Source organism: Carcharodon carcharias, chromosome 2 (assembly GCF_017639515.1).
Source record: "Carcharodon carcharias isolate sCarCar2 chromosome 2, sCarCar2.pri, whole genome shotgun sequence".
In the NCBI taxonomy this organism is placed as follows: domain Eukaryota; kingdom Metazoa; phylum Chordata; class Chondrichthyes; order Lamniformes; family Lamnidae; genus Carcharodon; species Carcharodon carcharias.
Window position 1 is genome coordinate 55173790 of NC_054468.1, and position 27474 is coordinate 55201263.

The following is a 27474-nucleotide window of genomic DNA, read 5'->3' on the forward strand; positions in this document are numbered from 1 at the left end:
ATTGCTTTTTGTGGGAGAGAGTTCTACCAGCCATTGCATGAAGAAGTTTTCCTTAACTTCTGTCCTGAATGGCCTGGCTGTGATGTTAAAGGTGTCCCTTTATCCTGGACTCCCCCACCAGTGGAAACAAGTTTTATCCCTTTACCTGTCACAGTTTTTCTCACTATCCTTGGCTAGGTTACAGCCAGGCAATCCCCAATCACCCATGCAGTATTTTAGGTACAATAGGTATGAAATTTAAGATGCCCAGTGTAAAACTAAAACAATCATTATAAACTTTAATAGTCATCTAGTCACGTGGCACTAGAAATGTAGAAACGAATGAGGTGTATCCTTTTCCTATGAAGATCCTTTCTACAAAATAAAAAGAATGTTCGGACACATTGTTGAGAACTGTCGCTGGGAATTATCCAGAAAATCATGAGCCATTTGAACTATAGGTTGAGATTATAATAATTATTATTCCATGGCAACTGTTAATTCTCGGAATAGTTGTAAACAGTTCAGTACAGTTAATTGTTTAATCCATGCTCAAAGGTATATTAATTATAATTTTCTAGCAGAGGGAATAGGACATTAATCATCGTTCACATGGAACAGATTTGTTATTGTTTCATGTAAATAAAATTTGTTTACGAATCGAGAATTAGAACGACTTTCTAACCCTGCGTATTTTCTTCGAAAACAAAATTGTAGTCCTCACTTTTGCGCTAATCAGTTGCATTGAATGAGATTGGCGCCTAGCATCTGTCAGGCGATTAGAAATTCTGGCATTTTCTTCCTCATTAGTGAAGGGAAAATTTAGAAAAAGTCTTGTTGTATGTTTGCCTTGCTGCAATGACTTGTGTCATTAACTGAGCAGCTCTAATCTGGAAGACAAGGATGCGTGCAATAGACTGTCCTCTCAAGGGTGGCTTGACGAACAGATAGAAGGGTGGCCAGTACCCCAAAGGATAAAGTTTAACAATGATGGAAGATATTGTGTCTCAACCCCATGGGGCGGTGTGCCAAACAGATCAGGACTTATCCTGAGACCCACAGAGGTTTAAGAACAGAAAGCTCCATCAGCTGGCACTGAGGTCCATGGTGGCTTCAAGCATGTTTGCCAGAAACATAAACCAACCTTAGTTACTGATTACGAACCATCCCAATGGTTTAGGAGAAAATTAATCAGCTGCTTGTCAATTATGTTTTCACTGTAATTAATTAGCAGGGGACTATTCGCAAAACTAAAGCTTGCGAAAAGAGATTTCCAGCAGCCCTTGGGCTGGATACATTTAAATACCATTGCGACCAATCTTCTGTGCTTTTGCCGTTAAGAAATTAATGGTCCTAATTTTCTGTTAAGAGTTTGACGTCATATTTTAATGACACTTGCCTCTCTTGTAGTTTTATTTTAAAATGAATTGATCGGTGGTCGTTTCTTAGTGTGTAGCGTCTGAGTCCGTATTCATCAGTGGATCCTTGGTCCATAAACAAAGTTAAAGAGCTAAATAATCCAAACAAAGTATGAAACATTATTGGGCATTGATTTCAATATTATGCGCTTTTTGCAACTTTTGGAAACAAAATCTATTTGGAAATGTAATTTTAATTAACTTTTTCTGTTTGTAACATTTGCCAAAGACGCTTTGTCAAAGATTTCCGAAATGAGCAGCCAAGACCAAAGATACATCTAACTCTGCTCCATAACTACATTCGTGTCCCACTGGGACAGCACCAGGGCTTTTCTTTTGCCCATTTCACTGTTTTAACCAATGAGGTTAGAGTTAGTGTCCCAGAAACCCATAAAAGCTGGGGACTTACTGACATTCGAGTTTTTTCTTATGTCCTACAAATCCTGACATGGAGCCGAGAAATTGTTTACGTTTTTTGATATGCTTAACAATTTCCGTGGCCGTCTATGGAAAATCTACGTGCAAGCTGAAAGGAAAATTTAATTTAAATAGTTTTAAAATGCCAGGAGATGTGATAGTTGGAGGAATGTTTCCGATTCATTACAGAGTCGTGTCCTCAAATTCATCGTCCAGCACATCGCCGCAGTCTTCGGGATGTGAGGGGTAAGAGTTATGATCTCAAATTGTAAATACATTGTTGTCAAGTTATTGTCGGTTATAGAAACTCGGCGTAATTCCATAGTGAATGCTTGTCTAAAATAATCACATTTTGGAGCAGCTAGTTTCTAGTTGTTTACAACTCTTTTGATCAGAACTTCATGACAGCAAAAAGCTATCCAATTAAATTCCTTGCTTCATGAGGTGAGTTGCTTCTTTACTGAATTGTTTAATTCTAAGGTGCAATGTGTGGCTTATGCTACGGGTATATAAAGCACACGTTCAGTGGAATGTGGAAAGCCAATGAATCCTCGGGACTGGAGACGGTTCCTGGTCTAGTTGTGATTTCAGGTGAACGGTGTGGTACTGAGGCTGTTGTTGGAGCTATTGTTTTCACGGGGGGTCATCATGTGAACGTTTGCATTTGAGATTTAGTTACTATTCATCATCAGATGATATAAGAAACCAAAGTGGCATTTCAATGAAACACCGTTCAAATCAAAAGTCAAGCCAATGCATTTTAACACGAGCTAATTTAAATTTTCAACGAAAAGATAGTCAAAATCACCACTCCCTTCCTAAGATTCACTCATTTCTGCTGAAGGGTCATGAGGACTCGAAACGTCAACTCTTTTCTTCTCCGCCGATGCTGCCAGATCTGCTGAGTTTTTCCAGGTAATTCTGTTTTTGACTTAGATGGAACTTATGGATTTTATAATTGGTTGCGGAGCTAAAAACCTACTGTAGTCAAATCGGCGTTGACAATGCACTATCAAGTATTTGCAGTATTGACAAGAAGGTAAATACTTCCTTGAGGATTTTTGATCACTTGTCCGCCTTCGTTTGAGTGACATTTCAGTCATTCAGTGGGTGGGGCGATTGCGTCTCCAATCAAAAGCGTCCAACTTCATAATGCATCACAAAACAAAAACAAAAACAGAATTACTTGGAAAAACTCAGCAGGTCTGGCAGCATCGGCGGAGAAGAAAAGAGTTGACGTTTCGAGTCCTCATGACCCTTCGACAGAACTTGAGTTCGAGTCCAAGAAAGAGTTGAAATATAAGCTGGTTTAAGGTGTGTGTGTGGGGGTGGAGAGAGAGAGGTGGAGGGGGGTGTGGTTGTAGGGACAAACAAGCAGTGATAGAAGCAGATCATCAAAAGATGTCAACAACAATAATACAAAAGAACAGATAGGTGTTAAAGTTAAAGTTGGTGATATTATCTAAACGAATGTGCTAATTAAGAATGGATGGTAGGGCACTCAAGGTATAGCTCTAGTGGGGGTGGGGAGAGCATAAAAGATGTAAAAAAAAATTAAAATAAATAAATATTTTTTTTTTCTTTTTCTCTTTTTATAATGGAAATAGGTGGGAAAAGGAAAATCTATATAATTTATTGGGAAAAAAGAGAAAAGGAAGGGGAAAACAGAAAGGGGGTGGGGATGGGGGAGGGAGCTCACGACCTAAAGTTGTTGAATCCAATATTCAGTCCGGATGGCTGTAAAGTGCCTAGTCGGAAGATGAGGTGTTGTTCCTTCAGTTTGCGTTGGGCTTCACTGGAACAATGCAGCAAGCCAAGGACAGACATGTGGGCAAGAGAGCAGGGTGGAGTGTTAAAATGGCAAGCGACAGGGAGGTTTGGGTCTTTCTTGCAGACAGACCGCAGGTGTTCTGCAAAGCGGTCGCCCAGTTTACGTTTGGTCTCTCCAATGTAGAGGAGACCACTACATTGGAGAGACCAAACGTAAACTGGGCGACGGCTTTGCAGAACACCTGCGGTCTGTCCGCAAGAATGACCCAAACCTCCCTGTCGCTTGCCATTTTAACACTCCACCCTGCTCTCTTGCCCACATGTCTGTCCTTGGCTTGCTGCATTGTTCCAGTGAAGCCCAATGCAAACTGGAGGAACAACACCTCATCTTCCGACTAGGCACTTTACAGCCATCCGGACTGAATATTGGATTCAACAACTTTAGGTCGTGAGCTCCCTCCCCCATCCCCACCCCCTTTCTGTTTCCCCCTTCCTTTTCTCTTTTTTCCCCAATAAATTATATAGATTTTCCTTTTCCGACCTATTTCCATTATAAAAAGAGAAAAAGAAAATTTATTTATTTATTTATTTATTTATTTTTAACATCTTTTATGCTCTCCCCACCCCCACTAGAGCTATACCTTGAGTGCCCTACCATCCATTCTTAATTAGCACATTCGTTTAGATAATATCACCAACTTTAACTTCAACACCTATGTGTTCTTTTGTATTATTGTTGTTGACATCTTTTGATGATCTGCTTCTATCACTGCTTGTTTGTCCCTACAACCACACCCCCACTCCACCTCTCTCTCTCTCTCTCTCCGCCCCCCACACACACACCTTAAACCAGCTTATATTTCAACTCTTTCTTGGACTCAAACTCAAGTTCTGTCGAAGGGTCATGAGGACTCGAAACGTCAACTCTTTTCTTCTCCGCCGATGCTGCCAGACCTGCTGAGTTTTTCCAGGTAATTATGTTTTTGTTTTTGTTTTGGATTTCCAGCATCCGCAGTTTTTTTGTTTTTATCTTCATAATGCATCATCTGTGTAAAAGCGAATCAGGAGCTCTGTAAGTTATTCGATTTCAGGTAATAACTGGAGGAAAAGTTAGGCTGATCCCAAATGGCCAAGAGAAATTGCAGATGTTCAAAGGTTGAGAAATAAACACACACAGTAGTGGCCTAGATTTTGCGGGTGGCGGTGAGTGATGGTGCTTTCCACTGACCTCGAAGAAAGCTGTCCACAAAGATTTGGTGAGCTCTGGATTTCCCCTTTCAGATTTAATTTAAACCTGGGGCCAACTGGAATCTCCAAGCCCCAGCAACAGTGATGTCATCAAGCAGGGAAAGAAGCCAATCACATTCTCACAGAGAGGAAACCAGGAAGTAAAACGTATTGATTATCAGCCACTTCCTTTTAATTTTTACAGAGAGCAACTTTTTCCATTATTTGTTCGTGGATGTGAACCTCGTTGGCAAGGCAAGCATTTCTTGCTCATTTCTAGCTGTCCTAAAGCAGGCATTGGTGAACCATTTTCTTGAACAGTCCATGTAGTGTAGGTACACCCACAGTACTTTTAGAGAGGGAATTCCAGGTTTTTGATCAGCAACAGTGAAGGAATGGTGGTATAGTTTCAAACCAGGATGGAAGGGAATTTGCAAATGGTGGTGTTCCTATACGTTTGCTGGTGTTGTCATTTTAGGTAGTAGAGGTTACAGGTTTGTAAGGTACTATTGAAGCAGCCTTGGTGAGTTGCTCCAGTGCATCTTATAGATAAATTGGATTTTTATCAAATGAGAAACACTAACATTACACAAATATATAATTTGTTTCCCAGGGCCAGAGAAGTCAATTAGCAATAGGTATGACTCAGTATTCTGTGAAGAATTATTAACACAGTGTAACCTTTTCAGGGATCTTTAACAGTGATATCACGGTTTAAAAGAGAAGTTATCTTCAGTTCACTGATTTCTAACTGATTGCAGCCTGTAGAGACTTCAACAGTGCATCTTATGGAGAAGTGCAGAATCACTGAAAGCAACTTTTGTACTTCCACATTTAACTGCACATGTCTGAACTCTAGAAATTGTTGTCAGTTTCACAGGAGTAATGACAACAAATACTGAAGGTTTCAATGTCATCATTACTGCAAAAATTGGGCTTTTGTTTTCTGCACTGTGGGAGACTCAGAAAATTGACATGTATCTTCATAAGAGAACAGAGGAGGCATAACCTAGGTTCATAAAATAATACAAGAAATATAACAAGTCATTTAATTTGGGTTGTAAACATTATTAACCCATACTGGCTTTAAATGTTATGATTTAAAAGATAATGCAGTGCATTGGTACACCACTACACTATGGCACAGAATAATTACATAGGATTACAGGAAAGAAACAGGGCATTTAGTCCACCTGGTCCATGCTATTGTTAATGCTCCTCATGAGTTTTCTTCCAATCCTCATCATCTAACCCTCCCAAAACTCTACTCCTTTCTCCCTCATATATTTATCCATTGTACCTATGCCCATTCATCTCAATTACTCCCTGTGGCAGTGCGATCTACATTTTAATCGCTTAATGAGTTAAAAAAAAATTTCTCCTGAATTTTTTATTGGACTTATTAGTGACTGGCTTATATTTATGGCCCCTTGTTTTTGTCTGCCCCGTAGTGGATGTATCTTCACTATATTACCCTAGCAAACTCTTTTATAATATGAAAATCCTCCACCAAGTTCCTCACTTCTTGAGAAATAAGCCCTGTATCAATGGGATACAGATCTATACTTGCATCACTTGATACAAACAGATGCTCCATTTTGCCCATGAGATTCAACAGTGGAAGGAAAGGTATCCTTGTACACCTTCTCGTAGTTAGTTCAAGAGCAGGCATAGGAGAGAATGTGTGTTATAGGAAAACTTTTTTATATTCTTCCATAAAATTATAAAATGACAGCACTAAATGAGGACATTGAGGCCTATGCCAGTGCTTGATCTGCAGCTGAAACAATCCATATCAATCTTGTTTCCCTGTATCATGTCATATTCTCCTTTTAGGGGTTGACCATTGACAGATTTTTTGATCCTGGAGCTGAGGCAATTGGATTGAAGTTCCATAACATTTTCATGTAAGCAAATTAGGAATGACTGACTCCCTTGAGTCTCCCAAGATCATCCCTAATTTAGCATTTGAAACAAATTCTGTGCCTGAACTGGGGCTGGTGCTGGCGGCATTGCCAAAGGTGACTGATGGAGGGAACTCTGGCAAGCCATCAGCTTGTAATAGCCTAACACTGGATTTAAAGCAATGCGGCCAGTTATTAGCTTTTCCAAATGTTGTATAGGGCATAAAAATTGGCTGGCAAAAAATAGTGGATTGCAAAGCAAATCTGGATGCCAGAAATGAGCAAGGCTATGAGCAATTAGTGTACAGCATTCAACACCCCTGTTTGATAATTGGTGAGATAGAGGGCTCTGCGTGAGGTGCAGGTGAGCAGGGTTCCCTGTTTGCCATTTTAGAACACTGTGCAGAAGATATTAATGCCACGTTCCAGGAAAAAAGGAAACGCCAAGGTCAATACTGTGCACAGTCCTTTAGGACCTGGGAACAGTTGCAGAAGGAAATGTTATTTTATTGAAGCTGCCACAGTAAGATAATTTAATATACCACTTAAGAAGTCTGAATGTTTCAAAGCAACCTTGTTACAGAGTCCTTACAGCTCTTTCAATACTTAGCATGCTTAATTATACTTCAGCAAGGTACACGTATAGATATGACTTACAGTAGGAAATATTGTGACACATTGACATCTCCAAAGGGCTTTATATATAAAATAATTGTATCAGAACCTAAATGCATGATCCCTTAGTTACACCCATAATATGGTGTAAATTGGACGTATATTTGTCCTTTAACCTACTCTATACTAAAGAGAACAATTTAAGCCTCTCTAGTCTTGCCACATATTTGAGGTTCCTCATCCATGATACCATTCTGATATGTTTGAAGGTATATTTTGGAGGTAACATTTGTTCTTTTTCTATTATTGTAGGCCTGGAGGAGCATCCTGCCAGGATTGCCAATGGCCTGGAATGACAGCGCCTTACATTTCTCTCGCGAATGTTTGCAACCTCATCTATATACACTGCAGAGGCTGTAGTTGGTTTGAGGTGGCAGCTTCAGCTGATTCATCATTCATAGGCGAGGAGGACCAAGTGGTTGTGGCAGATGTGGAGCAGTAACCCATTGCCTGAATGTCCACATGACTGCCCACAACCATTCCTTTAATTTTGAAAATGTAGCAATGCAATGATCTTGGGCAGGTGTGCCATGATGGGTGTTGGTATTCAGTAGGAGAAGAGTTGAGCATTTTGGCAGCACTAACCAAAAACTTTGGCTAATGTACCAGTTATACATTTGATACATGTATGCGTATCGCATTAGTTAACAGTACAAATCTGTGAGCTAGCTGGAAGGAAACAGGGACAGAAACGTTGAAGGTAGTAATAACTTTGACTATCTGATGTCCCCTGTAGTGTAGGTTGTTTACTGGTGCCCATGGAGCTAATGACACAGGATCTATGCTGATCTGAAACTTGTACAGCCAATTCTTCTTTGTCATTGGGTTTTCAGTATCTGGAGACATGGGTTGCTACAGCTTGGTTCTAGTGTCAACTGGTCTTCTAGGTGTGCCTCCATTTGTCCTGTAATCCTTCAGTCATGAAGTTTTTCCGACCACTTCCTCACACTCCCTGAGCTTCAATTCAAGTTTGTAACCTTTCAGCTCTTTTGAAGTCTTGTAAATGCTTTAAGTACTACTCTCTGGAACTCCTCCCTAACTCTCTCCTCCTTGTGCCTTCATCTTTTAAAACTTCTCAAAACTCACCTTTTTTCACCATGTTTTCAGTCACTGCTTCAAATTTCTCTCTCCATTCCATTATCTATTTATTTGTTTCTTCCGTCCTCAGTGAAATATCTTGGAGAAATGTTGTATTCTTAAAGTGCTTTTTGGTTGTCAGTTGTTGTTTGTTGTCATTGTCATTGACTAGGTATATTACTTAATGGTTCTGAACCTGGATTAGCAGCCCACAGATTGGGAGTTAGAATCTCAGAATGGAAAATGGTTAACTTTTTATTTCAGTAAATCTGACCATTTGTGGCCAGTTCCAGAAAATGACCATGAACATTACTGGATTGCTTTTTTTTAAAAAAAGCAGCTAGTTCACTAATATGTCTTATGGTTGGAAACATGCCATCTTTGCTTAGTCTGGTCTACATTTAACTCCAGCCTGCACTAAGCGGTTTATCCTTAATGCCCTATGAAAAGCACCACCATTTTATTGCAAGTAGGCATGGGTAATAAATGTATTCTTGCCAGCATTGTCCATATGGTGAAAGCAGATAAATAAAAATACTCCCAATGCAGTCTCCTCTACATTGGAGAGACCAAACGTAAACTGGGTGACTGCTTTGCAGAACACCTGCGGTCTGTCCGCAAGAAAGACCTAAACCTCCCTGTCGCTTGCCATTTTAACACTCCACCCTGCTCTCTTGCCCACATGTCTGCCCTTGGCTTGCTGCATTGTTCCAGTGAAGCCCAACGCAAACTAGAGGAACAGCACCTCATCTTCCGACTAGGCACTTTACAGTCTTCCGGACTGAATATTGAATTCAACAACTTTAGATCTTGAACTTCCTCCTCCATCCCCAACCCCTTTCCATTTCTTCCCCCTTCCTTTTGTTTTTTCCAATAATTTATATAGATTTTTCTTTTCCTACCTATTTCCATTATTTTTAAATCTTGTATGCCCTGCTAGTCTTTCCACCCCACCCCCACTAGAGCTGTACCTTGAGTGCCCTGCCATCCATTCTTAATTAGCACATTTGTTTAGATAATATCACTATCTTCAACCCTTCTTTTTTCCTTTGTCTGTGACATCTTTTGATTATCTGCTCCTATCACTGCTTGCTTGTCCCTACAACCACACCACCACTCCCCCCACTTCTCTCCCCCCACCCCCCACCACACACCCCCCCATCCCCCACCACACCACCCCCCCCCCCCAACCCCCCCGACCTTAAACCAGCTTATATTTCACCCCTCTTCTAATATTCAATCAGTTCTGTTGAAGGGTCATGAGGACTCGAAACGTCAACTCTTTTCTTCTCCGCCGATGCTGCCAGACCTGCTTTTCCAGGTAATTCTGTTTTTGTTTTGGATTTCCAGCATCCGCAGTTTTTTGTTTTTAAATAAAAATAAAACTCTTGCTGTTACAAAAGCATTTACTTAAATGTGAAACTATTTGAATGAATTATAGCACTGAAGCAGGAAAATTGTCACGTTAAATAGTGCTGTTACAGCACCATAGCTATTATTTAAGTCACAAGTTATAGTGAAAGTAATACTTTGAGCATAGAAGACATGCTTTTAGGACAAATGGGTAGGGACAATGTTTTGCTGCATTATTAAATGATGCCTCAGCTCATTAGCTACTGAAACCCTCATCTTTAGCTTTGTTATCTCGAGAATTGATGATTCCACCCTCATAAACTTGAGGTAATCCAAAACTCTGCTGTTGTGTCCTAACTTGCACCAAGTCCCATTCACCTGTCACTCCTGTGCTTGCTGACCTACATTGGCTCCTGGTTAAGCAATACCTTGATTTTAAAATTTTCATCCTTGTTTTCGAATCCCTCCATGGCCTTGCACCTCCCTATCTTTGTAACCTCCTCCAGCCACACACCCCTCCAAGGTATCTTGCTCCTCCCAATCTGGCTTCTTGCTTATCCCTGATTTTAATCTGTCCATCATTAGTGCCTAGGCCTTAAATTCTGAGATTCCCTCCTACATCCTCTCCTTCTTTCTACCTCTCTTTCTTCATTTAAGCCTTACTGAAACTTCCATCTTTGACAAAGTTTATGGTCATCTGCCGTAATACTCTCTTATGTGGCTCGGTGTCAAATTTTGTTTGATAACACTCCTATTAAACATCTTGAGATGTTTTACTATGTTGAAGTTGTTCTATAAATCCAAGTTATTATTGGTTTCTGTCATAAATTCTCCTAATCCTTACTGTTAGAGTTTGTATGTGTCTTTGATAAATATATTTTCTCTGCGTAATATGTGGCTTTGTAATTGTGAGATGGAACTTTCTCCTAACCTCTCATTGATTTGCTGAACAGATTCAATTTCAGAGCTTTCCGTTGGGCCAGAACAATGATCCATGCGATTAATGAAATCAATCAGAATGATTCAATTCTACCAGATATACTGCTTGGGTACACAATCTATGACTCTTGTTTTACCATTTCCAAAGCTGTTGAAGGAACATTGACTTACCTGACTGGGCAAGATGAAGCTGTACCCAACTACCGGTGTGGCAGTGGAGCTCCTTTGGCGGTGCTCATTGGATCTGGTGGATCAGCTCTCTCTATTGCAACTGCCAGAATCCTAGGACTGTATTACTTTCCTCAGGTAACAGAATGGGAACTGCAATGGTGATAGGATCTATGTTTTTATAAGAACCTCGTTAAAAATGTGAGCACTAAGCTGGGGATACTGTATTCGTGTGACAAATTATCCATCTGGTGTATTTATGTTTGTAAAGTATTTCATAGCGTAAAGTTTTAACATACTAAATAGTAAAATTGAGTGACATAACTTGTTCAATAGTTTGTATGAAATTGCTACACATCTTATTGAAGGTTGCCTTTGGAACAAAGTTGTGTTTCAAGTGTGAACGGTATTCCAAGCTATGTCAAACTCGATCAGTTCAAGCGGATTAAGCCATAATTGCACTTTGTCATATTCAGATAATTTGCATTAAAGTGATAAAACTTGTGTATCTTTGGATAGAAATTCATTATTCTTTTTGCAGAAACCACTGAAACTCCTATCGCCCTGACTCAGATCTGGAGTTCACATCACATGAAAAGGAATATTAAAATCATATTTGATGTTCTGTCTGCTTTAACAATAGAGTAACTTGAATCTGAAATATGAAGAATGGATAAATTCATACAAAATGTACATTTTAGTTAGATTTGAAAATTAATTTATTCTTGCCTTTAATTTAGCTTTTCCAAACACAATTCCAAAGTTGAAGGACAAAGACCTTTCTTATTCAAATAAAATCATACTGATCATTTCCTGATTTTATTTTGTCCCTTTTTGTAATAAATGAACAGCCTTATGTTTGGCATTGACTACCTTTTGGAACAGGAATTAAAAATAAGTAATGGCTGTATGATGTCCAGGACAGAAATTGCCAGAAAACGTATTCTGATGGCAGAATGTGAAATGTACAATAGAAGTGGTACAATACATTATTTTGCCAACATGTTGTGTGGTGGAGTGTGAGGATATGGATTCCTGCCTATGATTGTTCGCACATGCACAATCACCTATTGACTTTGTAATTAATGCTGAACAGAGTGAAATCCAAGGCTGAATCAATAGATGACTAGACCAAGAGTAATATAGCGAAGGATTGGGAATGTTAGCATAGTGCATAAAACACCCTTGTCTTTAGTTGGGAGGTAATCCATGCCGATATAAAGGGAAGCTTAGGAAATAAAATAGCGTAACAAAAGTTGCTTGTAGTATAGAACTTAAGTATTGCTGTAAAAAGAGACATGTTGTTAAAGCTTTTCATCTTGCACCCATCAGAACGGATGCAAGAATGCCAAATCTCAAAGGGAGCAACAATTTATGCTGCATGAGAAAAGGGTGCTGGGTGGTTGGCAAGTTGGCTCTGATTGGTTGAGGGTTGCCATGGAGAATGAACCAGAGAGCTGTTGTCCCCCACACTTTTGTTTAGTTCAAAAAAGGCACAATATATCTCACTTACATTTGCCAGTAGCTACATATATTTATACACAGGGACCTGTCCTCTGCAGGCAAAAGGAATTTTGCATCTGAACTGATGAGTTCAAGATGAAAAGCTTTGACAGCATGTCTCTTTTTTTCAGCAATACTCATAACAAAGGTTTTCAAAAACTGTAAGGGGAAAACAGTAACTTGCACATGTTGTTATTGAGATATTGTATTGTTTTTGCCTGAATGTTTTGCATAATTTCTTTGACTACTGTTTTGCAGGTGGATTACTCAGCCTCTTGCTCAGTCCTCAGTGATAAATTTCAGTTTCCATCCTTTATCCGAACCATACCAAGTGATATTTTTCAGTCTAGAGCAATGGCAAAACTTGTCGTACACTTTGGATGGACATGGGTGGGCACAATTGCATCGGATGATGACTATGGGAAATATGGAATTAAAAACTTCAAAGAAGAGGTAGAAAAGGTTGGAGTATGCATCTCTTTTTCTGAGACTATCCCCAAAGTTTATGCAAGAGAGAAAATAGTTCGAATCGTGGACACAATTGAGCAATCAACTGCCCAAATCATTGCAGTCTTCTCTGCTGATATTGACCTGAGCTATTTAATGGAAGAAGTCATGCAACGCAATATTTCTGGCAGAACATGGATAGCAAGTGAGGCTTGGATTAACTCTGCACTGATTTCCAAACCAGAGTATTCCTCACTTTTAGGTGGAACTATTGGATTGGCAATTCAACGAGCTGATATCCGTGGTCTACACAATCATCTCATTCAATTAGATCCAAGAAATTCTGGAGAAAAACTGATAACTGAGTTCTGGGAGAGAGCCTTTGATTGCATGTGGCCAGAGCATGGTGTGGCTGTCAGTAGAATACTTAATGTTAAAACGGCTGAGTATAACAGAACAGATGTAAAGAATAGAATCCATAATATTCCTCCTCTTTCTCAGAGGTTTTGTACAGGAAAGGAGGATTTTGATGAAATCGACAATACATATACTGATATATCCCAACTGAGGCTGACGTACAGCGTGTACAAATCTGTATACACTGTGGCAAATGCATTGCACAATATGCACACCTGTAAGACAGGAGAGGGTCCATTTGTTAATGGATCATGTGCAAACATCACAAATTTTCAGCCATGGCAGGTATGTTTTCAGTGCTTTACATTGTATAGCTCTTCAAGGAATTTATTTATTTTAATTGGTTTCTAGTTTGTAATTATGTGCTGCTTTTCAGTGACTCAACAATACACACACCAGTAAAATATCCATTCACACTGAAGAAAAATGAAAGAGCTGAAATGTCACTCTTCCTAAAGGTTATGTAACCTGCCCTGTTTAATCTTAGAATAATATTATACAAAGGAGGCCATTTCACTCCATAGTAAAATGGAAGCAAATTTCAAAGTTGTCCTTGTTTTTAGGAGTCTTGGAATATTTGATAAGTATTATTGAATGATGCTGAATTATTGTCTTTCTAAAAAGTCACAGAAATCAAACTTGGTTTGTAGACATGGTGTGCTCATGGACATTTTGTCATAAGTGCATCACTGACCACATTTACTAATTAAACTTTCTAAAAATAGTTATAGATAAGCATGTTTATGAAAGGGATTCTTTGGAAATCATTGTTCAGGCAATGAGTCTGACAGCCCAGGGGTCCAACTGAAAGAACACTGAAAAGTCTAACAACAGTGCATTGAGAACACGATTGAGAGCTTGCTGGAGATCTATAGAGGTTTGGTGCAGAATTGGTAGATCTAATAGAATTGAGAATCTGCCACAGTGTTATCTGTTTTCCAGGAAGAAGGTGATGGGATTTTGCAGATCTGCAACTTCACAAATTTCCTCAGAATAAGGGAATGACTCTTTTAAATAAAGAGCTTAGTTTTCATCGTTGACAGACTGTGCAAATACAACCTTTTTTATTCTTTCACAGGACATGGGCGTCGCTGGCTAGGCCAGCATTTTTGTTGCCCATCCCTGATTGCCCTTGAGAAGGTGGTGGTGAGCTGCCTTCTTGAACAGCTGCAGTCCATGTGGTGTAGGTACACCCACAGTGCTTTGTGGGAGGGAGTTCCAGGCATTTGACCCGGTGACAGTGAAAGAACAGCAATATAATTCCAAGTCAGTATGGTGTGTGACTTGGAGGGGAATTTGCAGGTGGTGGTTTCCACGCATCTGTTGCCCTTGTCTTTCTAGGTAATAGAGATTGTGGCACTGGAAGGTGCTGTCGAAGGAGCCTTGGTGAGTTGCTGCATTGCATCTTGTAGATGGTACACACTGCTGCCACTCTGCATCTGTGGTGGAGAGATTGGATATTAGAGGTGGTGGATAGGGTGCCAATCAAGCAGGCTGCTTTGCCCTGGATGGTGTTGAACTTCTTGAATGTTGTTGGAGCTGCACTCATCCAGGCAAGTGGAGAGTATTCCACATTTTGGGTTTGAAAATGGGGATAAGAATTTTAAAGTCAAGGCACTGCTGAACCGGGAGCCACTGTAAGTTAGTGAGCACAGCATTGATGGGTGAATGGAGCTTTGTGTAAGTTAGGACAGGGGCAACAAAGTTTTGGGTGACCTCAAGTTTACTAAGGGTAAAACATGGGAGGTCGACCAGGAGGTCATTAGGATAGTCAAATCTAGAGGTAGTAAACAGATGAAGGTTTCAGCAGCAGATCAGCTGATACAATAGAATTGGATAATGCTACCGAGGTAGAAGTAAGCAGTCTTAGCGATGGTGCGAATATGAGGTCAGAACCCCATTTCTGGGTCAAATATGAGCAAAGTTGCAAATAGTCTGGTTCAACCTCAGCCAATTGCAGAGAGAGGAATAGAGTCATGGTTATGACATGGAGTTTGCGGCGGGGAATAATAACCTTCCCAATATTGGTATTCCCAATATTTAATGGGAGGAAATTTTTGCTCATTCAGTACTGGATGTCGGACAAGCAGTCTAACCTTTTAGAGAGAGTGGAGTGGTTGAGCGAGGTTGGTGAGGTAGAACTTCATGATTCTTTCATGAGATGTGGGCATCACTGACAAGGCCACCATTTGTCGCCCATCCCTAGTTGCCCATGTATTGAGTGGCTTGGTAGAGTCAACCACATTGCTGTGTCTCTGGATTCACAGGTAGGCCAGACCAGGTAAACCCAACCAATTAGTAATAGCAGATTTCCTTCCCTAAAGGACATTAATGACCCAGATGTGTTTTTACAACAATTGATGATGATTGTCATGGTCATCATCACTGAGACTACCTTTATATTCCAGATTTATTAATTGAATTCAAATTCCACCAGCTGTCGTCGTGGGATTTGGACCCATGTTCCCAGAGCATTGGCCTGGGTTTCTGAATTACTGGCATCCCCATAGAGCTGGTTGTTCTTGAATGGTGTTGCCAAGGGGCAGCATGTAGATGAGAAATAGAAGGAGGCCAAGGATAGATCCTTGCAGGATACAAGAGGTAACATTGTGGGAGCAGGAAGAGAAGCCATTGCAGTGATTCTCTGGCTAGGATTAGATGGAAAAGAATGGAACCAGGCAAGTGCAGTCCCACCCCACCAGACGATGATGGAGAGACTTTGGAGGAAGATGGGTGATCAACTGTGTCAAAGACTGCAGACAAGTTAAGAAGGATAAGGAGGGATAGTTTATGTTTATCACAGTCACAGGATGTAATTGTGACTTTGTTAAGAACCATTGCAATACTGTGGCAGGGTGGAAATCTGATTGGAGGGTTTCAAACATGCAATTTTCGGAAAGATGGGCCTGAATTTGGAAGATGTGGAAGACTTTGGAGAGAAAAGAGAGGTTGAAGGTGGACTGTTGTTTGCATGAACAAAGGGTCAAGATTTTTTTAGGGGTGGTGGTGATGATGGCAGATTTGAAGGAGAGCAGGACAGAACCTGAGGAGAGAGACTATTACAATATCAGCTAGCTTGGAAGCCAAGAAGGGAAATTGGATTGTTGGTAGTTCAGTGAGAATAGGCTGGAAAGAGCATGTGGTGCGTTATATGGAAGATGAGCTCAAAGAGAGCATGAGGGAAGACGGGAGAGAAAATAGAGAAAGGTATAAGTTCAGGACTAGGGCAGGGTCTAATGAAATATTTATGACGAGTTATAAATATTGGAAACTATTTTAAGATGAAACATTATGCAAGAAATTATTGTCTTTGTAGTTATTACCACGTTATTTATAGTTATTAATATTGAAACATATTACTGAAAATAGGCACTGACATAAGTTTTTAAAAACATTTTTGTTTCTGTCTGGAATTTTAGCATAATTTTATTTTAGCAATGTGCTCTTTATACAATATTCTAAGTTCAATTCCCTCACAAATGGCTATACATCCAGTGACATTCCAACATGTATGTGAGATTATCTTGCTGGCTCTCATTGCTTTCTCATATGTTTGCAAAATATCAGTGCAAGCACACATTTGATTTTACTCTGTTTAAAAGTGGCAGTGGTAATCAGACACTGCCAGGACTTTTCTGCCTATTCATATTCGCTGGTAGAAAATCCAACATTTTGTTAGACCACTTTATAAGTGAGAAATCTTTAAGATTTCAGTCCAACACACATCTTCTCCCTATTATATCATTGCTACTTACCTTGGACATGGGATAAATAGAATTATGACTCATGTCATAATTAAATGGAATTAACTCTTGGGCACCTGACGTAAAGGAAATCTATGCTTGATGGGACAGGATGTCACCCATAGAGATGAAAACATGAACAGACAAAAAAAACTGTAAGGATTTACAATCAAACATCAAAAGTTGTTTGACTGCAGCATTGTTCCAAAATAGCTGCCACCATGAATAGAAGTGGCTAAATGAACAAGTGAATGTTTCCGTTTTGAGTTTTACAAATCAAATTTGACAATTCTAAAGGGTAGATGGGTTTGTACTGAAAGACATTTTGAGCTTCACAAATAAAAAATGACAATCTTAGAGAGTTATGTTACTATTGATAAAAGCAAAAGCACCTCTACATCTTCAGTCAACATAATCAACTTGTGCAAATTTAAGGGTTGTGAACAACTGAGCAAATTTCAGAATTCAATAATACGCGATTGAATTAGAAAAATATTGGAGTGAGGTAGCTGGTGTCATACGTTACTTTTTCCCGTACCCTTCAGCTCAAAATCTTTTGCACTGTAATGTACTGGAAGTGTAAGCTGATATTGGCATAGTGAGGTCAACAGACATCTGGGATCTTAGTAAACATTGGGATTGACAATCCATCTCTTTAACCAATGAGATTTAAGGATTGAGAAAGAAACAGAGGAATGACAGAAAAGGGTGGTGAATTAGATCCCGACCAGGCACAGAAAGAGAACTAAAATGAGGGAAAGAAAGACTTGATTCAGAGAGATGGAAAGGAAAAGTAAGAAAAATTATATTAAATTTCTAGGAAGAAATTGCTATAGTGTAGCAATGAGACTGGATCATTCAAACTGTTCCCTTTCTGGACCAGAGGTCAATTGGCATTGCATTAACAATTAATGCCTCGTTATAATGGTATTAACTATCATCTCTAACTTCCTGTTGCACATTTAAATGGTAATTAATGTGCAAATCCAGCAAGTACTTTAAAATAAAAAAGACGCTAAGGGTGAGATGCTATTTGATTGAAGCAAGCAGGGGAGTGACGAATTTATTAGTAAGTCTGGGGATTCAACAATTCATTGGTATCATCAAATCCCCCGAACTTTTGGCCGATTTCTGCATTAATAACTGGGTGCATCATTTCCTTGCTGTTATTTTTGCAGCAAGATATGGCCCTATGTAATTTACAAATAGATGTTTGATTTAATCTATTGAACTAACAAAGTTAAATCTCTATGTTGCTGTTTTATATTCACAAGCAATACTTGTTTCTTGTTAATTTTTCTTTTGTTCTTCCTAGCTTATGTATTACCTGAAAAATGTTCGGTTTAAGAGCCTTCTAGGGGAAGAAATATATTTTGATGTAAATGGAGATATCGATGCAATGTATGATATTATGAACTGGCAGAGAACCTCCGATGGGTATATCTCTTTTAAGGTAATAGGCAGTTACAACGGGACCGCACCCCCAGGACAAGAGATGACCATCCATAATGATTCTATAATTTGGAATGATGACCAGGTTACGGTATGCAATTAATGTAGCATCTGTTTCATTTATAACAGAAGATGATTTAATATAATGTGATTATTATCTGTGCTTAGTAATCAAGTCAAATGAGGATTAATGTAACTGTTAATTATCTTTGGATCCTGAATAGCAGTTCATGAAATCAGAGTAATAGCATTTCAAGTCTAAGTGAAGTGGCAAATATTCAAATATCCAGCGTGTTAATTGTCAAAAGTGACACAATGGGCTGAATGTTAACCTGGAATGGGTTTCAAGTGGACAGGGCTACTGTCATAAATTAACATTTGATTGCAAGACATCTGACCCGATTGTCCACTTTGTGACTATAATTTCCAACAAATGGGGGGAGTTGCACTTAATTTGTTGACAATGCTTGTTTTAATCATTCAAACTGACAAATGAGTCAGGAGGAAGCCCCAATGTTCTCTGATGTTTCCCTGGTGGAGGTTCTATTGCAAGAGACAAGGGCAAGAAGAGACATTCTATTTCTCTCAAGCAGATGGAGGCTTGCCAAGACTAAAATTAATCACCGTTATCACATTTGGCACTTTGGGCTGCTATATATTTCCATAGTAGCTCCTGAATCTGCATTGTCAATACTATAAAAGTTGGATGAGTTGTTTCAATTGTTACAACCCCGATGGGGAACCGTAAGCCAAAATAACCAAATTTACTGAATGATCCCCAAATGAAGAAATTATCAACAAGAATCTGCTTTTTGTAGCTTTTACTTTAACACGAATCATAACCAATGCAGATTGCAAATGAATTAGCAAGCAAATGGTACTTCAAATATAAAGGTAAATTTCACTTTAAATAGTCGATACAACAAAGATACATCTTACACAACCACAAGCATTCTCCTTCAGCATGTATGGCATTATGTTCTTTACTCACACACGGGAGCTCAGGAGTACTGTCCAACAACAGCTTTCACCCCCGAGCTTCATGGGGATGATTATCGTCAGCGAGTCACACTTCTACGAACCCTCTCTCCCTCTGTAGTTTTCCAGAGTTCCTTTTCAACTGTGCAACCAATAACACCTTGGTTTGGCAATTTCTGGGAGGATACCCACCTTTTTAGTATCTCCAAGCTATTTAGGCAGCTTTGAAGGTTTTAGACATTTTTTGGCCTCTTTCTAAGAGGCCCTGTTTCCTTTTCTGCAAAACAGAAAAACTGATCTTTCCCTGAGAATGATTTGTTTCTTCATCTCACAATAATTCTTTGTGTTCCTCTTTCTGGCTCTGTCTGCTTTCTCTTTATGTCTGCTTCTTTGTGCTGATTGCCTTCACCCTCCAGCTCCTCTGCTTGTAGCTCTCCATGTCTGGCCACATGGCGTCTGTATCTCAATTTCCTTTCTATTTGTACTGCTTCCAGGTCAAGGGTTGCCAGCTCACATGGACCAGTATTTCTTATTATCCAAGAAAGGTACAATTGATCCCTTTATAATTAACGCAAACTTGTAAAAGTCCTTTTCAAAATTCTTAAAACCAAAAAAAGATTTCACAGAAATTTTAAAGCAATTACAAATTTTCCTTACTATACTGCTTTCAGGTCAAAAGTCATTGCACAATGTTCTTTAATGCATAATTAAGGGAGTGGTGAAGCAGGTAATAAGGAGATTTATTTTACAGAGGTTTTCAGGGGAGGGAAATGAGCAGAACACCAGAAATACTGTGCTATCAAATGATCCTTGGCATTTCAGACTTAAGGTTTTCTGCTAGCCCTCCTTCTGTTTCTTCCTTATCTTCATACACTTCTTCCTCATCAGATGTGGCTGTTATTGCTGTTGCTTCCTTAAAATACAATGCTCTCTCTATTGCCATGTTGCAATATTCACCACAAATAATGATGCAGGAAACTTGTGTGGGGTATACTCTTAGAGAGCCACCAAACCAATCTCAGCACCTGAAGCTTTGCTCCAAGAGCTCTATATAGTATTCCTATGGTCCCACAGCTCTGGTTGTACTTGAGCTGTTTTGATAAGATGATGTTTTTTTCCTTATTCTTTCATGGGATGTAGGCATTGCTGGAAAGGCCAGCATTTGTTGTGCATCCCTAATTGCCCTTGAGCTGAGTGGCTTGGTGGGCTATTTCAGAGGGCAGTTAGAGTCAACCATTGCTGTGGGTCTGGAGTCACATGTAGGCCAGACTAAGTAAGAATGGCAGATTTCCCTCCTAAAGGACATTAATGAATGAACCAGGTAGGTTTTTACGACAATCAATGATAGCTTCATGGTCATTGTTACTGGGATTAGTTTTCAATTCCAGATTTTATTAATTAAATTTTTAAAATTCCATCAGCTGATGTGGTGAAATTTGAACCCATATCCTCAGAGCATTACTGGTCTAGTGAAATTACCACTGTGCCACCATCTCCCCTATTGCAGCTGGGTATCACCAGCCATATGATTGGGAGTGGACGACCATAGCCTTTGGCCTCTAACAACCATCATCTTACATTTTTTGAAGGTGGTTGATTGTTGCATGATAAAGGCATTGTGATCACTGCCAATGAAACTGACACTGGTGTGCACAATCCTTCTGTGGTGTAATCACAGTTCACGAAAGCTGTTGGCTCCGTTTTCTGGTGCCTGGTCATGTTACCTGAGTGCAATTGGTAACCCCTGGATATGAGAGCAGCTAGCCACAGCTGCAAATCCTCGAGTGCTCCCATTTTGATTGTTAATGTCAACAGAATCATTGATGTTTTAGTTGGCCCTGGAAAATAAACATTGGTCACCTGCCAAAGCAGTTGTGCATTGTGGGCTGGGAGATACAAGAGATGCCCCTGGAAAGAGCTTGAAGCAAGAAAGTTGAGGGCGGCGGTGTCTTTGACAGCCACTGGCAATACATGGTCATCTGGCCCAACTGGCAGCAGATTATTTCAGGGGGCTTCATAGATCAGTGGGAGCCTGGCTGGTGAAGCACAAACTCTCCATTCACCACACCTCAGGGAGAACCAAGAAAATAGTTCTTGGTCTATAAACCCTCTGAATTGGATAAGACCTCCTATGAGCAACTTTCCTTGTTATCTTTTAACAGGCCAACTTGCTGCTTCTTCTGCTCCTTGAGGTGGCTGCTGTTGCTCCTCTATCTCTTCTTTCATGCAGAACAATGAAGGTGGAATGCCATCCATCATAAGCCGTGACTGCATATTCAAGATGTTTAGGGCAAAAAAGATCAAAACAAACCATCTCCAAGGTTAAAAATCCATTGAAAATCCAAAAGTCACAACAGCATACAGATCCCTATGATGAGAGTCTGTGTCTCTTTAAATACTGCTTCCAGTCAGCATGCTATTCCAATGCTGTCATGTCTTACTCAGCGAGCACTAGATAGAACTTATTTTTCCTGTTAAAGATGCATCAGGATCTTAATTACATCATAGGATCTCGATTTGCATGTTTTTATTAGATGCCCCCTGCTTCCAGGACATGCCTCAATTACCTAAAAAGAACTCCATGATTAAAATTGGCACCAACTGGGACCAGTATGGTAAATGCACTGAAACAATTTTAACATAACTTTCTCATTTGTGGCAGGAGGGTTAGGTTAAAGTGCAATGACATTGTGTCACTTTCCCTTGGATAATTCAAACTGTAGCAACTAAAATATTTATCTTTCTCTCTGTTTCTACATCTCTTCCATAATGGTCTTTGTCAATATTGAGGAGATTGCTGACAGTTTCCGTAAGCACTGGGTCTATCATAATGTACATCATGATAAACAGGTTACACTTTGCAAATATTTAGCTGCATATTTTCCATTTTGTACACTATCATGAAAATTTGCATATTATTTCATTATTTTTATTTATAATGGTGCACAATCTACGCAATAATGAAAAGTATTGCTGCATTTCCCCAGTTTATAATTGTTATATGCAAAAAGATATCAGCCTGGCAGTAGGTTTTCACAACTTACGTACTACAACATTCATAAAGCGATTTATTACGCTATGTTTTTGAGATAACAGCTTCACACTTGTAATTTTCCCTTAGGCCAGAAAAATATCAGTTTTGGTCTTTTATGTATAAATTGCTCTTTGGAAATTCCTACTTAATTTGTGTCAATATTCCATTTGGTAGCCTCCATTTTCTGTATGTAGTAAGAGCTGTCAGCCTGGCACCAGAAAGGGAATTCGGCAAGGAGAACCTGTTTGCTGCTTTGACTGCATTCTGTGTGCTGATGGCGAGATAACTAATGAGACAGGTTAGTTAAATAATTTTTATATGAAATAACACTCATTTTAAAAATAAATTTATGCTAAATATTCACTCAGGTTTTTATAAATACACAGCATATTTAGCAGAATACAGAAAATGCCAAGACACAAATATATTATTTCTATTAATACAGTAACATAGGTAGTTTTATGACATTCAGCTCACAATTTTATAATTAATGGATGGGCATTGTGAGGATTATGCATCTAAATTCCTAATGTGTAGGTAAGACTGCTGATTATGAGGATAATTTTCTAACATTACCCCTAAAGTTCACATTGTACTTTCACATACAAAAAAAACTGTATTATATTCTTAGCTGGGGGGAATCCGATGAAAGCATTAAAAGAAAATGTTCAATTTGTGCATTTGAGTAAGATGTCTTTGTATACCCAAGGATGAGCATGGAACGTATAGAGTGGAATAGGTGCTCTTAAAAGCAATTAGCACAAACCTAATAGTTGATTCAGCTGAATAACTGATCAATTCAATATTAATATGAACAATTAATAAAATAAATTCTCAATGACATAACTATATTAAGCTTCTATTGACAATCTTGTGACACACAGAAACATAATCCATAGTTCTGTAGTACTAGGTATTTAAATGAATTTCATAGCTCCTGTCTCTTGTGTTGTTTTGTGTTCTTTGTATTTTAGTAATATTTCTGTTATTTTAGCTGCTTCCATACTGAACAATTCCATTTTGGGGGATTGGGGATAGGTGGTGGTTGAGGTAAAAACCTCTTGCTTAATTGCTAATACCTGCTTCATAACCAGTTACAGTGTAGTATTAACTGGTTATGGGCACATGATGATCTCCGATGCGCGCCTGCCATTAATTAATGGGCCACTTACGCCGATTTTTCAGGGTCCGTGCGATCTTCAGGTCGTCGCACGGGCGCAACGGGCAGGCAGGTAGGTCACATTTTTATAAACCTCATCCGTGGGTGGGATAAGGGGGGTGAGTGGGGTCGCGGGTGCTATTTGTCAGACATTTAATGCTTAAACTTACTGCTACTTGCTTGTGTGAGCAGGAAAACTTCAAAGCTCTTCACAGCTGCTTGGACAGGAGTAACAGGCTTCAGGTCAGGACTCTGGAATAAACATCATTTTTGGGCTGGTTTCAGGAAGCCTTCCCTTAGCCTGGGAATGAGGGTTGTGCTCTCCACTGGAGGGACCTCCTCTGAGGAAGAAAGGGGGGCCAGAAGGGGGAGGAGGCCAGGAGTCCACATTCAGCCTCCAGGGGAGCCACCTTTGGGAGGAGAGGCAGAGGCACAAGGGGCACAGGCCAACAGGAAGTCCAAGGCGGGTCGCAGAAGACGCCACTATCCTGCTGCCAGGGTTTACAGGCGGCGATGCAGCTACTTCAATATGTCTGAGGTGCAGTGCCGAAGGAAGCTCTGTTTCTCAAGGGAGACAGTGACCTCCATATGTCAGATGATAGGCCCTGAGATCTGTGCCAACCCATGCCAGTGGTGTTGAAAGTCACGGCTGCCCTCAACTTCTATGCCTCTGGCTCTTTCCAGGGGTTGGTGGGTGATCTTTGTGGAGCCTCCCAACCAGCTGTCCACACTTGTGTCAAGCAGGTGACAGACGCTCTGTTCAGGCGCGCATTGACTTTCATCCACTACTGCTGGGGTGAGGCCAGCTAGACAGAGTGAGCCAGAGGCTTTGCAGTGATTGCTGGGTTCCCCCACATCCAGGGTGCAATAGACTGCACACATGTGGCCATCAAGGTGCCAGCGGGTGAGCCCGGTGCCTTTGTCAACAGAAAGGGATTGCACTGCATGAACATGCAGATAGTGTATGACCATAGGATGCAGATTCTGCAAGTCTGTGCAAGGTACCCTGTCAGCTCTCATGACGCCTACATCCTTAGACACTCTTAGGTGCCGAAGCTCTTCAGTGCTCCAGCCTGGCTGGATGGATGGCTGCTGGGTGACAAGGGCTATCCCCTCAGAAGGTGGCTCATGACACTCCTCTGTCATCCAAGAACAGAGGCTGAGCGGCAGTACAATAGGAGCCTCCACAAGGGCTGTGGTAGAGAGAACCATTGGTCTTCTCAAGATGCGCTTCCGATGCCTGGACCGTTCAGGGGGCACATTCCAATACCCCCGAAATCATGTGTCGCTGATAGTGGTTGATTGCTGTGCTCTCCACAAACTGGCGCTGGAAAGGGGGATCGCAGTGGAGGAGGAAGACATGGACGCAGATGCTCCAGCTGCACACGATGAGTCCAGTAGTGAGTCCGAGGATGAGCACGCACTGGAGAACGCAGAAGGGGTAGACGCTGACCCGGGCATCCTCCAGGGAGGCAGAGACACCTGTGAGGCTTTAAGCCAATGAATCTTCAGCTAGCCTACCACAGATGGACCTCCAACACAGGCCAGGGCCAGGGTGATACAGAAATCATCAGTGGATTGTACTCACTTTTTCAAAAATGACAGCTAGTATGAGTAATATTTGATGGAGGTGACGGGGGTAGAGCCCCATGTCACCTCTTTTCGGGAAGACCTGTCAAATTAAGTGCCAATTAGGCACTTTGCAGCAGGTCTTTCCCATGATCAAAGACCAGCAGCTCTTCACCCACCCGAGGCCTAGGATCACCAGTGGACCTAGGCACAGGTGAAGAATGATGACAGGTGGTCACAGGGTGGTCAGCAGCAAGGGCAAGGGCTGCCTCTCAGAGGGCCTCCCATTCTCAATGCCAGGTCCCTTGATCAGGAGCCTGCAAGCAGCCCTGACAGGGTTTGCTTTTCAGGCTTCTTGTATGGTGAGTCCTCTGCCCGCTGCTGGATGAATGACAGTGGTGGTGGGATGAGGCCCTTAAATGGGCAATTGCTCACTTAAGGACTTCTATTAGTGTGGGGTGGGAAAACCTTCCACAGGCCTTCCTGCCACAGACTTAATCCAGGCAGTGGTGGGGTCCCCACCACTGCCCTTCTGCCTGATTAAGTGGCCCCTGCCCCCAAATTCGCCAAGGGGGAGGGCATTAATTCTGCCCTATGAGTGAAAAATGAGACCCTTTACAAATAAAGTAAAATTATTTGATATTTATTCGACTTATAATAAAATGACCTGGACTGGGGGCAGGGGAACAGCTTTCTTAAGTAAATAAATGTTTCTCATTCGGTAGTGGTGTGTTAAAATTCATTCCTGTAGGCTAAGTTGCTATGGCAAGATGAACTTTACAGTCATGTTGTAGTCTGGAGCTTTTGGGTATTGATGGTAGAGACTCCAATTTTTTTTCTATCACATGCTGACCAGGAATCTCTCCCCCTTTTACCACTTACCATTAGTGTGTGTTAGAAGGCTTTGCAGGTTGATAATCAACCTGTTTGGCTGCGTTACAAAGGTATCTTCCTTGAGTGCTGGGCAGGTGCTCAAACCTGGAGCTTCTGGCTCAGAGACAGGGTGACATTACTCACTGCACCACAAGAGTTGCTCATTTACTTGGATTAAAAGTTAAGAGAAAAGCAGCACGGCACATCAACTGTTAATGCTACAACAGTGATTGGTTGATTGTGTATATTTACCAAAAGTAATAGCCATTTGAGCTATTTAAGTAGAATTAACAGTATATCACAGGTCTAAATGTGAAAATAAATAGTACATATGTATATATCAACAGCATAACAATATTTTGATGTTTATTTGACAGATTCGAGGGAATGTATTCAGTGCCCTGAAGATTACTGGTCCAATGAAAACAGAGATGAATGTGTGCATAAAGTGATTGAATACCTTGGTTATAATGATGCCTTGGGAATGACATTAATAGCACTATCGATATTTGGGGCCTGCACTGCTGCAGCCATTGCTGTGGTTTACATGGTTCGAAAGAATACTGCCCTTGTCAAAGCTAATAATCGTGGACTGAGCTTTATGCTGTTATTTTCACTAGTTATATGCTTTCTCAGTGCAATCATCTTTGTTGGCTTGCCAGTAGCATGGTCTTGTATGACACGACAGGTTCTTCTTGCTGTTAGCTTCGCTACCTGCCTTTCATGTATGTTATCAAAGGCTGTTAATCTGATGCTCAAAGCCAAAGCAACCAAAGCAAAATCACCTGAAGGCACAGAAACTAAACTTTTAGGCCCTTTTCAGCAAAGAATTATTGCATTGATCCTTGTCTTATGCCATGCTTGTCTCTGTACAGCTTGGTTACTAATTCTCCCTCCTTACCCTATCAAGAATACACAGTCTCAAAATATCAAAATAATTATGGAATGCAATGAAGGCTCTGTAGTGTTCCTGTGTTGTGTGTTAGGATATGATGCATTACTGGCTGCTATTTGCTTTGTTTTTGCTTTCATTGCTCGGAAATTACCTGATAACTTTAATGAAGCCAAGTTTATGACCTTTGCCCTGCTTGTCTTTTTTATTGTTTGGATTTCTTTTATCCCAGCCTATTTAAGCACTCGGGGTAAATATATGGTAGCTGTTGAAATGTTTGCCATTTTGGCATCCAGCTTTGGCTTGCTGGCTTGTCTTTTTGTTCCTAAATGTTATATTATCTTATTGAAGCCAGAAAGGAACACAGAGGAATTAGTTAAGGGCAAAACTGTTACAAATGATAAGAGTGCACCACCAACTTCACAGTCACTGACGAACTCAGCTATAAGCACTGCCTGTTCAACAATTACACTCAGTTAA

General features: G+C 40.4%; 1 protein-coding gene across 1 annotated transcript; it reads left to right on the forward strand.

Annotated features, from left to right (window-relative positions):
- The first annotated feature begins 1956 nt into the window (after window positions 1–1956).
- Window positions 1957–27474, forward strand: LOC121287398 (vomeronasal type-2 receptor 1-like). Its single transcript, XM_041205242.1, has 7 exons — window positions 1957–2060; window positions 10774–11065; window positions 12689–13291; window positions 13379–13579; window positions 18353–18580; window positions 22676–22799; window positions 26480–27474. Exons 1-7 carry the CDS (start codon window positions 1957–1959, stop codon window positions 27472–27474), a joined length of 2547 nt encoding a protein of 848 aa, XP_041061176.1.